General features: G+C 41.2%; 1 protein-coding gene across 4 annotated transcripts in view; it reads left to right on the forward strand.

Annotated features, from left to right (window-relative positions):
* ryr2b (ryanodine receptor 2b (cardiac)) overlaps positions 1 to 5542 on the forward strand; it is a 64702-nt gene extending 59160 nt beyond the window's left edge. For 3 of the 4 annotated variants that reach the window (XM_030441990.1, XM_030441992.1, XM_030441991.1), the window contains exons 102-104: positions 373 to 473; positions 2204 to 2255; positions 4419 to 5542. In XM_030441990.1, coding sequence (XP_030297850.1) covers positions 373 to 473; positions 2204 to 2255; positions 4419 to 4514 — 249 coding nt within the window. In that variant the 3' untranslated portion in view covers positions 4515 to 5542. The remainder of the gene's footprint in view (positions 1 to 372; positions 474 to 2203; positions 2256 to 4418) is intronic. The other variant, XM_030441993.1, reaches the window with a different exon arrangement.
* Positions 5543 to 19305: the final 13763 nt, after the last annotated feature.

Genomic DNA, 19305 nt, shown 5'->3' on the forward strand with positions numbered 1-19305 from the left:
TCATTTTACCAAGACAAAACCTTTGTACAGCTACAGTATTTCTGGACAAATATGGTAATTTGACTGCCTAGTGCCCACATAAATGATCTTCAGCAAGTATGTCCCCCTGCGTCTTATGAAAGCCTGGCAGTAAGTAATACTTTAAGTATTAAGTTGCTGTTATTTACAGCCTTTCGCACTTTCGCGGGCCTCCTTTGAGTGTCTTTGCAAAAACAACTTAAAAGAGGCCATATTGTTGTTGTAGCACACTGAGTTTGAGTCACAGACAACTAAAACTGAAGATCTTACTATTTTTCTAATATACACTAGAGATCATCATGTGTCAAGACTGTTTGATGAATCATTAAATGTCTTACATCTCTTCTTCTGCAGACCAAATGTTTCATATGTGGAATAGGAAGTGAGTATTTCGATAAAGTCGCTCATGGGTTTGAGACTCACACTCTGCAGGAGCACAACTTGGCCAACTATCTGTGAGTGGACTCGTGCCTCGGCTTGCCCATGTCCTAACCCAATACTAAAATTTAGAACTTGTCATGTTACCTTAAACAGATGTAGCTAAGCATGAATGTTCGGCATGCTTCACTTTTACTAAACCTTTATCGGGAACAACATATTAAAAACCACAATTACATCTCCAGTTGTGAACTTACAGGTTAATCCTTATATCAGTAGAGCCATAAAAACTGTTCCTGACAAACTTCGATAGTGTGTGTTTTGTTGTTTTCCTTTAGGCCTGCTCTTGGTTTGAAATATTAAAGGTGTTATACTTATTTTCCCAACAGCCAACTCAGCATTTATAATTCATATTCAAACCTTTGTATTGTTTCATATTTATCAAGATTTTACGAACAGCATGCTTAAAATGTCAAGAAACTCCTGCACCACATCGATATAAAGACATGAGCAGGAGAGAGTTAAAGCCAAGCCAATACTGGATTTGTGGGGCCAATGCTGATATTAGGGAGTAAAAATAAGGTGCAACACGCCAGATCCCGTTTCATCAGTTGTATTTGGTTAGACCTGTCCTGTGTTGTCACAATATTATCAGCCCTTTCAGTCATTTGGAGAGAAAAAAATATGTTGTTAACCTCCTCTCTGAAGTGTGTTTCTGGAGGCATTTTCTTCTCTAGAAGTCATAAAGACATTTATATGTTGGGTTTTAGTATGTTTCTACATGCAATATCTCCCATAGACTTCAATTCAGCTGTCACCACAGTTTGGCACCAAAGGAAGATTCTGTGACATAGTGACCCTTCCTTCTTTTTTAGGTTCTTTGACTGAAACGGGAAATGTAATTTAGTAATTATAGATCAAGCCAAGCATCTGTTTCAGCAAAAAAATGAGCACATATTGGAAAACATATAGACCAATACCTACATATTGATGATTAGCAAATACCTAGCTATAATAACGGCCACTTGATATATCATCCAAGCTCCAGTAACAATCTACCAATCACAAGATACTTGCAACGCATAAAATCATCAGATAAGGATGAAAAGCTTGTTAGTTTAAATTTAAGAGTTTAAGGCATTCATGGTATAAAATAACTATCCAAATTAATCATCTTGAAATTGATTAAAGCACTTTTTTTTTTTTTTACTTTTCAATGGTAGTGCACATATAACACGAACAGTGTTCATCACCTGTGTGGGTGCACAGTTAATTACTGAGTTAATGAAAACTTTTCCACTCTGCGGATGGTTAAAACCGGCTATTTGGAAGGTGTTGATGCATTGTGGACCGTTGCCACATCAATAATTGCCATTGGCAAGAGCTTATTGAGCCTAATTAGAATGGATTCTGCGAGATGTGTTTGCTTCCTCTGACTGATGGACTCTTCCCTGCTCGTGTCCTCAGTGGTTACTCATTTGGCATTTTAAGATTACCTAGTAAAGGTCTTCAAACCGGAACCTCATAATTAATAATTTAATAAAGTGAGGGATCACTACTTTTTATTATTCCTTGCTTCTTGTCAATCATCATATATCAGCCAGCATTAATTGTCAGAATACAGCTGCTATTTTTAGCTGTATTTCTACTTGAAACGCCTGACAACTGTTTCCATAATCACCACAATCCTAGGACTTGTGCACAGAATTTAATGATCCAACTTTCTCCCTGACTGTTTACCCCTCTGTATCAAATCGAAATATGTGTGGAGGTTTGTGACATGAATCCCTCTTCTCCGTCCTTACAGATTCTTTCTGATGTACCTGATTAACAAGGATGAAACAGAACACACAGGGCAGGTATAACGATTATCTTTTCTGATCCAATCAAAGTTACAATAAGTTGTGCACTTCTAAAGCTCCCCTGAACAATTCAGCTGTCACTGCCGAATCTCACACTCACACTTCTGTAATATATCCCTTTGCAATGGTTCCTCTATTTCCCTGTGACCTTTTTATTCCAGTATTTCCAAGCTGTAGAATAACCTTTTCAGCTAAGACAGATTCTGTATTCACACTGTCTTTCAAAAGCTCTATCAGTCCCAACACGCACAGTTTATGATAATACACATGCCAGACATACCCCTTGATTACAGTTTCTCTGTTCACTCATGAGCCATTGCAAGTAGGAGGTTTCAAAATTAAAGCTGGCAAGTGTTTTAATTCACTTGTCCTCTTGTCTTTTCACTTTAACGTATTTTAAATGATCCGTCGTGTAGAGCAGAACTTTGTAATGAGCAGATACATCGTCAATTTCAAAAGAGCTGCGTCTTTCTTTCTCTTTGTCCCTCTTGTCTCTCACACTTGGTATACACATCTCGATAAATAATAGGGAGTGGCACTATGCGATGTTTACTTTGAACTATTCAAATGTTCTTCGACCCCTTCCCACTTGGGGAGAGAGTGAGAGTGATATGCTAGCTTTACCTGTCTTACTGTGGGTTGGGCTGCTGGCACTGTTTTTTCTTTTCACACCATGTACCACCTTCCAAAAATATTAGGATTTCCAAGTACCATTATGACAAACATCGAGTCACACTGTCTTACACCATTTGCTGCTAATGTTAGCAGGAGGTGTGAATGCTTCAGTCGCCGGCATGAGTGCGAAGTTCACTGCCCTCAGCTTCACTTTAAATAATATTCTCCTCCCTCTATCCTCCTGATAGTGCACCATGCATGAATGTGACTGCGTAGGCTAACAGGCTGAAACAAAGATGTAACGGGAAGACAAAACTTAAGTAACTAAGTATTTTTATTCAGTGTGTTGTAGTATTTTGATAGCACCCACAAGTTTTTAAATGAACTTATTTCATTTTCAAAATATACTTCTGAGATTCCTCCGCTCACCGCTTGTGGTGGAAATTCTTAAAATTTCCTGGTGAGAGAATAAACGTGCTCAACTTGACCAAGCTTTGAATTGATATTGATATAATTGATATTGAATTGATATAAGGAAATCATAATAAATGACATTACAAATTATACAAACAGCAATAGACAAAGGTCAGTAAACAAAATCAGCAAAGTCACACAGCAAAACTAAAGTCACATCAAACATTCAGCTCAATAGGGACAGAGTTTTTTCCCCCGAGTGGGTTAGAGAAGTCTGACAAGTTCACATAAGTTGATGATCAGTGGCCGCGCAGTTACCTTGTCTCTTGTTTGCCCGGAGTCGGACCTTGTACCTCCTGGTCTGATAGCACAAGTTTTTAATGTTTGTTAAGACAGTTTATACGGGGTCATCTTCCTCTCCTAGACAGAAAACTAATTTAATCAGCAGACATTAGTATTTATTCAAGAAAGAATAATTAATTTAGGTCATTCAGTGCATTCAGTTCAGATTTCCCTTAAACCGCTAAAGGCAGCTTGCGTACCACTAGTGATACAAGTCCCACAGTCAGAGAATAGCAGCTCAGGGCTAATCTAGCCTGCCTTATAGCTGGTTCAGATTCAAAGACGGCTACCATAACATGCAGGTAGTCATAACTCACACAATTTTAAAACAAGGGAAAATACATATTTTAAGGCAAGAAGACAGTTGCATATCTGCAGTAATTCGATTTCTTGTATTCGAAAATTATGATCTGTCCCTAATAGATGACGACATGTTTAACTGTAAAAGCTGCACAGTGTAAATAACAAATCCAAATCTTATTTTGTATGATTTGGATATATTTCCTATTATTGTAGCCCAGAAGGACTTTAAAATGTGATGCTGCAGAATTGATAAAGGAAAATATTAAATTTCTTGTAAGGCTGAATTATTTGTGCACAATTTGGTGCTCTTTCCAAAATGAGCTGGGCCCTGGGACTGTTTATATTATTTCAAAAAGTCTTCTCCATCAAGCCAAACAAATATTGGAAGAGCTCCAGATTTAGATTGTACTTTCTGAGGACACTGTTTAGATTGTTGTTTTAGCGATGCGTGCTAAAGATATATTACCACTCTGTTGTCTTTGCCAGGAATCCTATGTGTGGAAAATGTACCAGGAGCGCTCCTGGGAATTCTTTCCTGTCGGAGACTGTTTCCGTAAGCAATATGAGGATCAACTGGGTTGAAAAGGAAATCTGAGAGATCTAAAGCCTCCCAAGATTATGTCATCACACAAAAGCCATCTTGATTGATGCCCTTGGACTCACTTCATTACTTTGGATTTTTGTTCATCTTTCATTTTCAAGCGACAACTCATATCTCGCAAGTTTTCCGAACAGGACTTCACCTTGAACGAGACTTGCATTTTTGGTAACAACTAACAAAAAGGTCCATCTCCGGAAGGAATTGTTTCTGGTATGTTGTCAGACACAGAATGACAAATTACAAAAGCAAGCAGTTTTGGTTGACATAAGTTTAAGGGTCAGAGTTGACCCAAAGGATAACATTGCGGCCTTTTCATGTGTGTCATGGCGGCCACTTGAGGCGCTCTACTTAAAAATACCTCCAAAACCTTTGGTAAATATGAATTATTTACACACTGAAGCATATACATGTAGGGTCCAGGTTTTAGAATACCAGGATTCCCCTTTAAAAGTCCTCAAAAAATCTGATCTGTCCATGTGACGGCATGTTGGATATTTAGATATTATGCAACGCTATTCAAGCCATAGTTCATTGTCACTTTCTAATTTGACCTTTGCTTGTCTGTTGAGAACAATTCCCTGCACTGGTGGTTGTTCACTGTACCTACGTGTTCACAGCAGTATCAACAGACACATATGGAAAAAGAAACTTTGGGCTTTGATATTATTCTCTGCTAACCAAGAGGGCTAAGTGTGTGCAAATTATGCCAGGACAATTTTTGTTATGTAGTGTTCATACTCATTGGCCAATCAAGTTGTTACCTCCTTTTTTGTCCCTTCAGGCTGCTGTTTGTACCATTTGCAAGACAATTTTGAGGGGATTTAATGTAATACTTCTTAAGCCAAAATAGAAATAAATAAAATCAGATGATATGATTAACGAGGACAGATATTGCTATACATACATATATTACATAGATATTGTTGATTTTGGAGTGATGTTCCATCTGAATACACATATATTGATGAGTATTTATAAATTGTGACAATTAAATTATTTGGAAAGTAAAGACTGAGCACCACTTGTTTATGTTCAGATCCAAATTTAATGAACGGTTTGTTTTGTGAGTCCTGTGGGCAGGAAGTTGCTCGTCTCAGTGGTTTCTTGAGTCTTCAACAAAAGTACTGTGACACTTTACTGTTATACATCATTATCTCAAGCAGTCAAAGCTGGCATTACAGATACAGTTCCTCAGCTGGATGTGTCTCTGCAGAGCTCATGTTTTGTGAATGAAGTGATTTGTCTTTCTAATCACAGCCTCCCATCCCTTTCCCCCTGTGTGACATTCAGATAAACACTCTCCCTCTGGCATTTGTTCTTTTTACCCTCCTCTTCCCTGTTTCTTTCAGCTCTCACTTCTTGTCTGCTGTGCTCAACTCTTCAGGATCCTTCTCCTCCTCCTGCCCTTGCTTCTTGTTCTCTTTTTTTCCCCCTTGCCTCGGCTGTCTTGTCCCTCATCTTCTGCTCTTTTTCACTTCTCATTACCAGCCTCTAGGCAATATGCCAGCAGGTGACTCAGTGCTCAGGTCAAAAATATTGCAGCGGAAGTGGATTGGTGAGCTTAACGATGCGATTGACCGCTGTCACCGACGGTCGTGAAACCGTTTGGGGAATCCTCGGGTGTAACTCTGCGACTAAACGTGCGTGTCGAGTTTTGTTAAACTGGGCCTGAGTGTGCATGTGTGCACAGAGCTTAACAGCGGGGTGACAGGCGTGGGAGGGCCACCTACGGATATTGTCCTCATTATGCAAAGGTCAAACATTGGGCTTATACAAGTCTGCTGCTGATATGTACTCATATTGCTTTTGAGTTATGACTTGTAAGCATATGGTGATAACTCATTGAAGAGCAGAGGGGAAAAAGTCCAAGTAAAGGAGAAAGGGAAAGCTTTGGATTATGTTCTTTGCATAAACAGAAATCTTGGTCAGAAATTTGGCCAGTTAAAATCAAGCTTCATAGATGTGTCAGATTGCGTCTGTCACTGATGGGCTGATGTAAGAAATGATTTAAAGGGCCTGAAAACTCATCAGCTTCTTTTTATGACCAGTGCGATTGTGTATGAATACATAATTGTCTGCCACAGTTGAGTTTTGGGGTTTTGGGTGATTTATAAACTAAATTTTATCAGGCTGTGGACTGAATTTCAAAACCAATCCTCGGGTTTGGAGAGAAAATCATCAGTTTAGGCTATTTCAGCATGGCGTTTGATTATTGTCACAGTCACAGGCCTGTTTTCGCTGTCCTCTAATGGAATCTGAGATGAGTGTGACTGGACTGTGTTCGTGTTTGCTCCAAATATTTTCGGCACGTTTTCTGAGATATTTCATCCTTTCAAGATGCAAATCGAAACAGGTATAACATTCCTTTGGCACATGCAGCGTATTTTGGAAATTTAAATGGCCAGTTTCCTGCAAAATCAGAAATATACATTTTTCCTCTTGCCCTCTGTGATATCAGCTGTACACGTCTGCCTTCTCTCCAGTATAATGGAACTAGATGGCACATGGTTTGTAGAGCTCAACGCAGAAGAAAGTGTTCATTAGACTGCGGCTCAAACAGAGAGAGTAGTGACCGGAACTCGACAGTCCAACCTGACTCGAGTCCTATGCAGTGAATGTACGCTGACCCTGGTTACAGTTTGTCTGTTTACACTGATTAGAGATTTGTACAGAACACATGTTAATGAATGAATGTTCTACGCACATAGATATTGAATAAAGAAATAAACATAAATTCTACATCTATGATCAGCATGACTTTTGGGTATAAAACTTGAAAGAACACATGACCCAACCAGAACCCAGACATTATTTCAAAACCCATGGGTAGTGGAATGGTTTGGGTCAAGTATCCATAATCTAGTTTGCCTATACTCATGGACATGGGGTGGCTAACTAAGCTGACAAAGTGAGTATATGCACATTTCCTGGTGTTGCAGGTAGTTTAGCCGGTGTAGTTTGATAGAATGACAAAAGTTCCAGCATGAAATTAGTCTCAACGAGGTCTGTGGATTATCTTGAATAACCATGTCATGATTTACGGAAAGAGAGATTGATGTTAAGTTCTTTGAATGGAACAACTATAAAGTATACATCAACAAAATCAGTTACACATGATTGAGGTTTACATCCCTGTAAACTTTCATTTTCAAGATTCTATTCTGACCATATCCTCAAATCTTTATGGGTTGACTATTGTGCCTGCTAAATGGAGGGGAAACAAGGTATCAATGATACAAAATTCAAATAAAGATGGTTGTTTTGAAGACCATGTCCCTGCAGAAGATTCAGGATCTTAGCTGCCAACTCCGGAGCTACAAGAGACTGAAAACTAGTTGATGAATTGCCATAAATACCTCAGTCCAATGGTCAAGGAATGGGTAAAAACCTCTCATCAAAAGCCCATTTAATGTGGAATTTTATCCCATTCCAGTGTGTATCGAAATCAATCATACCGTAATAACATCAAACCCACAGACATCCAACCCTCTCTGCAGGTCTTTCACACCACAGATCTGCAAGAGAAACAGGGCAGGATTTCAGAAGTATGACCTTCCACCGGTAGATTAACCAGAACACCGTGTATTTGAAGCAGGGCACCTAATTCAACCCAAATTAAACACACTGACTCTGTGGATAATTCCCACAACCGCTCCATCAAAAGGTATTGTGGATAAGATGGATGTTCTTCTGCAGCCGCCAGGCTTCCCCCCTCTAGTCTTCGTGATCTTTCCATCCTGTGGTTGAGCGATTCAGAGGCCAGAAGGTCTGGATGTAGTTTAGGTTTTTTACACTGCTCCAAGAATGATCAGTAGCCATACAGACCGGGTAGCAGTACGTGACAGATCAGATCCGTGATGTCGAAAAAGGAAATATTGCGCATGAGCTTTGGCTTTCCTTTGTAAAGCGCTGAATGAAACTGGCATGAAAAATCATGTTCTGCAGCGCTGTCCGCTGCGTGAGCAGGACAATGCAGCGACCTCATCATCACACTGGCTATTCACTGTCGCTTCCCCTCAGTCACAACCTTATGACACCAACTTCAAGCAAAATATTGATCTTGAGATTTATTTAATGAGCAAGGGAAATTAATTTCCTTTCCACAACGGTGGTTGCTGACCTGAAAGTGCAAATCAAGAAAAAGGAATATCCAGCCTCAGCAAGTAGTTGTAGCTTTTGTACGCTTTCAGCTGAATATGAACAAGTATGAACCCATTCACATGAATAAATGTGGCAATGTATATTTCTGGAAACTTCTGATATGTTTATATTTAATTTCAAATATCATGGTTATCGTCAATGTTTTTACATTGTGACAGCCCTGTGTTGTTGCAAGAAACATGGGCGGAGATCTCCTGACTTACTGTCAAAAACAAGTCAGTCAACAAGTTTTGCCGCAAAACACACGGCTAGAAATTGTCCCGAGGTCTCCTCCCAAATACCAGCTGTCATCAAGCTCACAAATGTTAAAATGCTGTCGTCACCAAATATATATCCACTGGTTTCACACTTATGTATCTTGAAACACAGTCACAAACTGCGGGCGCCGGCTTTGCATTCTTCTCGCCTGTAACTCCACCGCCAACCCCCCTGCCTCTTGATTCGTACAATGCCAACATTTTGCACTGGCCACAGGGCTTAATGTGCACCACCTTTATCTGAAAACATTACTTCCCAAGGTCACTGCTGCTACTCTAGTCACCATTGGTGTCCATCTCTGCGGCAGCTTTTAGCCTTTTATCCGTACAAAACGTGTGAATATCAATCACTGAAGCTCTTTTGTCTCATTCCCCAAGATCACCGGTGTGATACAACCCACTACAAAAAGGCTTTCAGTGACAGAACTAATATAGTCTGCTTTGACCTGGTGACACATATGCAAAATGTGTGCCGTGACTAATGGACACGGCCGTATTTCTCATACCCCTCAATGGGAAATCAATGAGATATAGATCCGTTTTGCTTTGCCTTCTGTTTTTACATTATTTAGAGGCATTCGGGTAATGTACAGCTTTAGTAACCAACAATAAGGAGTTGAGAATTATGCATGGGCAGATGGGTTTAGATTGGCAAACAGCAGCTGCATGGGTTTGCATAGAGGCCACGGTTATTATGAATAAGGGGGACATATGGGTACATCATTCTGAACATCGCCTCAGACACTTGCGGTTGTGTGGGAGCTAATGCCTCTGCACCCAAACACGTCCTGGCAATGTAATCTGAGCTGTAAATCAATAAAATATCTCAGGAGGCAAGAAAAGTTGGGGGGTGGGGAGAGAGTGGAGTTGTGAATTTACTTACACCTGAGGCAAAACGGCCTGAATTAAACATGACTTCTTACTGTCGGTGACTGGTTCAGTTCTGGAGCTCCGAGCTGTGTTCGGGCAGCACTTTCTCGCTTGCTTGCTTTTTTGCAATCTCATACAAATTGTATTAATTTTGTTTTGGTGCCGGGACCAAATGTGCTACTTGTGACTGAGAGTAAAAGGGACATATTTGTGTGATTTGAGCAAATTATCGCTCCTGTGTGTGTGTGTGCTCATGGGCAATCGTCCGTTTGAGATTGAACTTCAGAAATGTATTCTATTATTTTTCATCCATGCTGTCATAGCCAGACAGTCTTTCCAAAGTCATTTTCTTTTGTTCAGTCTCTTTCTTTCTCAGTTTTCACTGACCTGTCAGGGATTCACTTGATGCCTGCCCGCTGCTGTGTAGCGTATGAGGGTATGAGGCGGAGACACAGTCTGAGTCTTGGTCTAGAATCGAGAATAAGCAAGTTGTAAGATTTAAATTCAGGGAGACGGATCGCAAAATAATCTAAGCAAATAACTTTTGTTTTAGCTTTTCCTCTTTACATTTTTTCCCCTCATGCCAGACAATAGCCTGCACGGACATCACTGTGCGATTGCTTCTAGTATCTATCATTCACAACATCTTGAGTCTCTTAGAAAAGCTTCCCCTTCAGTTGATTAGATCCGTGCAGCCATTTGAAGTCATCAGGACGGCCTCGAAAATTGAAAAGTGCCGCACTAAAACGCCATGATGCATGTTGATTCACTATGGTTGCACTGATTAAATAATGGGCAACCGACAGCCAGCTGCTAACCACATAAAACAAGCCCATTGGATGTTTCAGTTAAATTGTTATTTTTTCTCTTCAGTGTGTTCTATGGGTTCTTGTGCATTTAACAGCCTTGACAATTAAAAAGCCTAAAGTCCAAAGCAACAGAAGCTCCTCTCTCCCAAAGAAAACACTGCTCCTGAACGCCTCGTCAGTAATCCCACCTTTACTTCCGTGACTTCTTGACATCACACTCCGTCACACATTTGCATACTGTGATTTCAAAAGACGTCAGAGGTGATCGGAGTTATGTTGAGCGGTGCTGGCTCAGGCGTTTGTGAGCTGACCAATCAGAGCAGACGGGAGGAGGGAGCTTAAAGAGTCAGGGGCTAAGAGAGCGTCTCAGACAGAGGGGGAATACAGTGCTACTGCAGAGAGCGGTATGAGAATACTGATGTGCGCAAAAGCGTGTAAACTTATTCAAGTATTAACCCAAAACAAACTTTTGAACCTTGAAAGTGCAATGTGTCTCCTTTAAATTGAATCTATCCATCTGGATAGTTATCTGGGATTTGCCAGTTTAAGCAACCGTGGTTCGCATCTTTATTTATTCACACACAGTTTTGGCACCAGTGGCATTATTGTCCAATTTACTGTAGTTGAATGCACCCTCATTAATCCTTTAAGTAAGAGCAACTTAAAGCAATAAGCTAGCAGTCTTTTTACAGGAACGGCGGTAATGAAATTCTGTTGTGAATCCAGTAGATTAAGTACCTGCGACAACCATTTTGCATGTGATAAATATATTTCCTCTAATGCAACCCTCTTAATTCTTTTCCAGGCTTTGGGGAATCATTAAACTGGTATTTACTGATTGTTGAATTGACCAGAGAACCAAACCAAAGGCCCAGGAGGTGTTGAAAAGAATAACACATATCCTGTCATGCCACCCCAAAGTAAAGATTGAAAGATGGTGTGAAATGCTCGGACCTCGTAATGTCAGAAAACGAGAAATAATAAAGCAGAGGACGTGACAAAAGACTACATTTCCAGGTGCCTGTGCCTTTTGACAACAGTACTTTAATATCAACATGACAAATGAAATGTAGACACGCCTGTTTATTTCCTCACCAGAGAGGACGTCTGACATACATCCGTCGGCGAGGAAGGCAGGTGCTCGCACTGATTACTGAATCCCAAAAATCTGCAGAGAAATCGTCTTGTTCTCTGTTTCGGGTTCACCCAACACATTGATTTATCGTCTTTCTTCACTCCATTAGCGCCGTTTAATTTTAAAGTGGTTGGCTCTTATTCTAGTGTCTGTTTGGGAGAAGGCAGGGAAGCATCTCGGACAGGTCACATCCATCAGAGCTAATACAGCAAATAGAAATTTATAGCTGCGGAGACACTTAAGAGACTCCGACACACCTGCCTCGCATGTGTTTTTGAAGTTAGGATGAAAACACAGCATCTTGGGAAAACAGAGATAAACATGAAGCGAGCACCAACTCTTAGAAAAGGCCCATACATGTGTTAAAGAAGGAATACAAGACGATGATATTTTAATTCGGGCTCTCTTTCCTTTTCCTAGGCTCACAACAGCCGTGCATCAGGTAATATGTAGTTCATCACACAAAGTGCTGTAGAGCAGATTCTCAGTTTTGACATGTATTGTCGGCTGACGGTCAGACAGACCCCTGCCTTCTCATTACAACTCTAATTTTCGTATAGAGTAACTGTCTTCCAGTAAACAAGCATTACCACCAGTGACGGGGGGAGGAGGGGGGCCTTCCAAATTACCATTTAGATTGGACAACTCCATGCCAAGAGAAAGCCAATTACTCAATGAGGAGAAAGGGATCGAGGAAAGGCTGGAGAGTGAGTAGAAATCCCAGCAGATGAGGTTTGTTTGCATCGCTCCGCTTTGAATCCCGTGTCATCACACCCAACATCTCCTTCTCATTTCGATTGCTGTTACTTTAAAAATCTACAGACATGGATGTCAGTCTCTGCCGGCGCCGCTCGCACAGCGATCTGAGCCACTAAAATTTGAAAGGAGACAGGTGCCGGCTTTAATAATTCAAACTGGTAAATTGGCTCACTCGAAGGTAAGCTGCAGCAGTTGGGGGGGGAAATGACCCATTTTTTTCTCCAAGCGGAATTAAGTTGAGTTTCAAAGGATCCAGTTGGAGGAGCACTTGTTTATTGGCAGGAATTATTAGGAGTTATCCATCAATTTGTTTTTTATCGTCGCACGGAAATCGGGAGACTAACCTGAAGCCAAGAGAGATGAAGATCGATATTATTCTTAATCATCATTGTGTTCAACTTCTAAAGACTCTAATCGCCTGGCTTGGTTTGAAAGACAGAGCCGCAAAAAAACTGTTTTTGTATCAGCAGCTGTCTGGACATCTGCCTTCTCAGCTGTTATCTTTAGCTTGTGTGTGTGTGTGTGCGTGTTTGCACGTGTGTGTTGATGAAGGTATCTACTAGATCAGTAATGTGAAATTTTACTTTACTTCATTTTAAACTTTAGACTTTCAGCTCAAATGAAGTGCAGGAAATCTTGGAATATGTTATTACTGCAGAAACGCATGCTACTGAACAGATTCAGATAAGTTGCTCAATTACCAATTAATAACTGTCATGACCTCCGCCAAGGAGTTTGTTTTCACTCGTATCCGTTAACTAATGAGCCCCTGAACAGATTTCCACTGAACTTGGACGGAAGATGGGTCTCTGCCCGGAATGAACCCCATTAACTTTTGGTGTGGATCCAGATAGAGGGACGGAGCTTCAGCTGCAGTATGTCACACAATAGCAACTATCTCCGTGAAACTGGATCATATTTGAATAAGAAGATATTTGCTGTTTTCCCTCTGATATTCTCTGGCAGCTCTGCCTCAACGTTCTGTGGAGAGTCTGACGGACAGATAGCTTTACGTGTTGCTAAAATAACCGCTAACGGCTGCTACTGTAGCTGCTGTTAGCTAGTAAGCCCACATGACATTACAGCTGACAGTGTTGTTGCATGAATTTGGGATTTGAAGTTAAGATTTCATACAGGGTAGTCTTTTTTTTTCCCCTGCCGTTATACGTAACGGAAGCGAATATAAACCCACAATTGAAGGGAACTGTTTGGATAAAAGGATACTGTGGGGCCTTGGTGGAGGTATGCACTCTACTTTTTTCACAAGAAGTATGAAAAACAGAAGTCTGTAAAAAAAAAAGTTTCTTTTCCACCCTTCCAGTTCACCAATCTATATATAAAATGCTGAATACCCTGTGCCTCAGGTTTAAAGATGCATGCGAGACTCATTACGAAGACACATTGGGCGGCTGAAAAATAAATCTAAGTGATTTTTATATAATATCTGCCAAGGAATGCATGAGATTAGATTCACACTTTTTGTCTCGCAGCATGCACAGTCGCTCTCTGTGTGCGCGTGTCACAGTTTTCCTCTTTGATCATCTTTTGTTCAGTCTCTACTGTATATCCATTTGTTCTTCTCTGCTGGTTTTAATTTACTTTTTGAGAACAAAGTCACCCAGGCCCAACTTCCTACCAAAGCTCATCTCATACTGTGGCGTTGGCTTTTTACAAAGGTAACACAACACTGTTTTGAAAACAAAACCAAGTATTCTGAGATTCTAGTGGAAAATATAGTGTCTCAACTAATAAGTGGGGCAGTGTTATGTTTTTATATATATGTGTATTTTTAGAAACAGTAAACATCACTGCGGTCAGATACAGATACTGCAACTAACCATGCCTTTTCATTCTCAATCAGCCTTGATTATTTTCAAGATTACAGGATAAATTGTTTGTCCTTTAAAGGGCCAACATTGTAAAAAAGGGCAATTTTTTTTAATGTATTTTTGTTATTATAGGCTTTATAAATACTGTGAAAGTATCTAAACATCCAATCAATACAGCAGTGCACACAGCCCGTATTCAGAAAATGCCTTTAATTGAGCCATCAGGACTTCCCTAATTGATAGTAGGTTGCCGCTCAGTCATGCCTCCAATTTTGCCCGGAGGCCACTCGTGGTATCAAAGCATGAAACTCCAATTGTAGCCCAAATTTCCTGCCTCCTGGACCATATTCTCATTGCACATACAGTGATGATCTGGCCAATAAAGCAAAGCTTCAGAAAATCCTCCCCTTTCACACAGAAAACCTCTTTGATTGATAGCAATCAAAGATATGGCAAAGTGATTCAGATCTCCGAGGATCAAGGTTCAGTCCATCAGGTTTGATAGTAGGACATTTCTTAACCTGGATAATCCGAGTTCATCAGAGCTTTTTCAAGTGGAAATAAGAGGATAGTGAGGGGGAGGGAGAGAAACGGTGGCCAATGTGGTGTTAAAAGTGTTTTTAAAATGCAAGATGGGAGCTCTGGTCCGATAACACACATGGATGCAGAAGTCATCCTGTTCATTATGTCCTGAGGTTCAGTTTTGCATAAAAATGTCACAAACGCTCCTTCACGAATAGAAAAAGAATATGATTTTTTGCCAGACTGCCATTTGAAATAAAGGAAAAGAAAAATATATTTGGCGCATTACAGCAAAGCAGGTTGAATAAATGAACATTTTAAAACAGAAGCCGCCTCGCGGTCTGGGAATAAATGATAAGCCCTGCACTGATTCTGCACTACCTGCGCAGGCTCGGTGCAGGGTGGCAGATGGCTTTGGCTGGCTGCGATGGCAACACAGTTGAATGAGGGCAAAATGTGATGTGTGAATGGCCTGACTGCTGGCAAATAGGCCTGTTTCTTGTCTCCTAAAATGACCCAGATATTGCCAAGGGGAGCCCACATGTGCAGGGAGTCATAATTAAGCTTAGCGTTACAACTGACTTCACACACTGAGTGGGCCAATTAAACACTGTCAAGCGTAGAATCGTGTCACTTTGACAACGTTTGTGTCTTCAAAACAGCCCAAAATGACTCAAAGCGAAGGCAAACTTTGTGTAATTCAGAGTACATCTTAAAAAAATCCACTGAATTGAAATGCCTGCATAGTTTCTCGCTGTGTGTTTCTTCCACTGTGGCGGCTGGCTGTGTCAACTCTGCCACGGTTGATTGCTGTAAATCAGAAAGGCAACAATCTTGCACGCCGTCACAGAAGACGACAAGAGGAACACAATTCCCCTGCTCCTCTGTCAAGGTCACGGAGAGACCGACAGAAATGCCCGACCGGAGGTTATCGTGGAGATATGATCACACGGCGCAGACGGACTCGACTCGCTCACTGACTGACGCTAATCTCCAACGATTTCCTCGGGGGTCAGAGTTCAGGCCGGTCGCCTTGAGATGTTAAAGCACGCTTGATTAGTGGCTGCCATTTATAGCCTTTAATCCCGGCATCCGGAGTTTAGGATGAGCTACATGGTTTTCTCGTGCTTCTATATATCTGTACATCTGTTCCTATCTAATCAATGTGTTGCGTATCAGGTGGCTAATTACACTCGTATTTGCCTGCGTTTAATTTATTTGCGTTTTTTTTTTTTCCTCCGACCTCAGTGACGGCAGATTAACTGGGAGGCATCGCACTGACCTCAGAAGAGAAAGCGACTGACGCCTCATCAGTCTCTCCAAACATTTGTGTCCACTTGTGTAACTACAGAACAAAAGTCTCATCACATCACTTCAACGCACTGACACAATCACACACAATCATCGTCACGGTCGATCTGAGCCCGATACCCTTCGCGCAGCAGACGCCCGTCTCCCAGTCGTCCTGCAATCAGAATCTGCCTCTTGATTAAGCTCTCTGAGTGTGTGTGTGTGTGTGTGTGTGTGTGTGTGTGTGTGTGTGTGTGTGTGTGTGTTTGTGTGTGTCTGGCCTGTGGAGGTTTCTGAATATAAACACGCTCTCATTGTTTTGCCTTGTGATTTTGGATGGATGACTGCTGCCGGCCGTCCCTTCTGCCTATCTCTGTCGTTATGTTCAGATCATTTTAGCTAGCTTCTTCTGAGACGCTACCGAAGTGATTGATATCAGTTTTCAGGCACAGCTTTGTTTTTGATGTGTTGATGAGGTGGAGGTAGTCGGCAAATTAATTTTAATTGACTTGCTTTGAGTTCAGCTCAGCCTGTCTCTCACTCTGGCTGGCTAATGCTTAGTGACTCTGACGATGTGCCGATCAAAAAGTGTTCCCTCACCGCACCCTAGTGATTATCCAGAGCCATTGTGCTACGTGTCAGAGTTGTCAGCGGTCTATCAGAGGGGAACCTTAACATTTCACTCACTCGCCAACGCTGAGAGTAGAAGAATCACTGGAGGGGAAAGCAAAGCTCGCTCGTGACGTCAAGAGCAAATGATCACTGTTGGGGCAGATGGTGAGGGGATGATTAGAGTCAATACAATCCATGTTAAATCAAAGACGATGCTCATTTTCTGGAGCGCTGCTCAGCAGTGCTGCAAGGTGTGCCACGTGACAAACTGGTAGCGATCTCTCCTGCGTCGATATATTGAGTGCTGGTGAGGTGTATTGGAAAGAAGCTACCTTTAAAATTGGCGTATTTGAAACAAAAAAAGTCGAAAATGAAATAATTAAGAATAGTGTAAGTCTAAAAAAAACAAACGTCAACTTATCATTCTGAAGTATTTACCACTTGTACAGTGTAATGTCTGATGAATAATGACACAATCCACAAAGAGATCTGGTCCCTCCAAACCTCACTTCACTAAAACAACAGCTACCAGGCTGAAACGTTCCTGCAAAAGTGGAGGTCACATTAAGACCCCAAGGAAATCGTGTCTGCTCTTTCGCAACCGAAAACAGGAAGAGGCATCGTCTTCCCCGGACACTGTCTGCAGGTAACAGTTAAACAACTGGAATAACATTAAAAGGACCCCGCTGATGGAGGAGGCAGCAGGAGAGTCATAGAAACAGATAAAACGACAGTGAACGGACGAGCGCTCACTCGAGGGAGAGCGCTGGTGTTGTGTTGTGTTGTGTATTACCCTGTTGATATGTGTTTCCACTCACCAGTGGGACCTGAGTGGGTTCAAAACCGGCATTCTTTCAATTAGATTGGGAACAAAAAAAAAACCTGCCCGCCTATTAACACAACCGTTTGTGTTTTATGCTGCCTTTTCACAACACAGAGATTGTGGTTTCTAGGTCAAATTGGGCTTTTTAAAGTTGTTTTGTTCTGCTCTGGACAGGTTGGTAGCTGTAGCCAACAGACAAAACAAAAGACAAGTCATCAATGCTTCAGTGTTTAATCAACAGAATGAAATCACCATGGGGCATTTTTGGGTTTAATGGAGCCACAGCTCTCAGTCGACCTCTACTCAGACAGTGTTTTCATTTATTATTCCTGCTCCCTCTCCTACGGTACGTTAAAAAAAAATTATATAATTTGTTTTCTAAATGAATTCAATGAAGCCATCTTTTCGACACATTCAAATTTCAGTGCAGCAAAGATAAATTAATTATTTTTATTTTCTCATCACAACCTTCCATTAGCCAGGTCATTTCCCAGACAAACACTGACCCTCGCAAATTGCATGAACCTTAATAAATCCACCCAAATTTGCCATAAACCACATTTATATTTCCCTTTTAAGAAAACCATCTAATTTCAATGATTGCATGCAAAACATGCAAATAACCTCTAAGCAGTTGTCCATTACTGATGAATAATCAACATGAATTTAGATATGAAGACCTGGAATGAGATGCAGAATTACTTTGAGTACATAAAGCTTAGCAACTACACAACTGTACATAAGATCCACATGTCCTCTTCCTCTTATACCACCCTGCTACAGATATTGGAAAAGAACCTGCCATGAGTTACTGTGACGAAAGCTGTGTTTTAGTGTTTCTACCAAGCAGCCACTCAGACATTTCTGTTTTGAACCCAAATGCCCAGAGCAGTTCCTTTTTCAATATTTGTACATCTGCGGGGATTTATAGTTATGAAGAGTAAGACTCTGCAGCTCTACAATATATTTTGGAAGGAAGAAGGCAAGAGTTTCAATATTTTTGTCCATGGTCCCTTTCAGGGACGCTATGTGATGTACGACTTGAAGAACATTGTGTGGCTATGATAAGAATGTGTTGCCATCGCTGAACTCAGTGTTCCCAGACAAACTGTAGCTACTGGCTTAGTCTGTCTGTCCATCTGTCTGTCCGTCCATCAACCCCCCCGCACACTGTTGAATGAGGCCTCGCCTACAGTCAGACAGAGAGTGAGAGAGACTGTCTCAGAGTGTAGCAGTCAGTGAATATGTCAGGTTAAAAATGCTGGGACATTGCTCCCCTGTAATCCGTTTGGCTCCGTAGATTAGGACGGACATGGTGTAGTGCCAAGTGCCACATTTGTATTCTGTTCGTCTCCCGTTCTTTCTGCGAGAGGCCACTTTTGGACATATTTAGTCCAGGAAGAAATATGCAAATGTTCCCCTTTGGTTTCAAAAGGAAAATCAAGCCCAAGAGCACTAAGTTGCATGATCAGCAGGGAGAGCCTATAGCGCTGAATTTACTTGACCTCCGGAAAATACAGTTTCAGCTTGTTTCTCAGGAGTGTGGTGTAACATATTCATTCATCATTGTCAGAATGAGCAAAAGAGGAAATAGTCAAAGGAAATGTCTCAAAGCCACAACATTTAGGACAGTGATGATAATTCAGGTGGAAGATGCGGTTTCATAGGAGCTGCAGGAAACAAGCATTTTCAGCCATGCTGGCGT

This window comes from Sparus aurata, chromosome 15, assembly GCF_900880675.1.
Source record: "Sparus aurata chromosome 15, fSpaAur1.1, whole genome shotgun sequence".
Classification (NCBI taxonomy): Eukaryota; Metazoa; Chordata; class Actinopteri; order Spariformes; family Sparidae; genus Sparus; species Sparus aurata.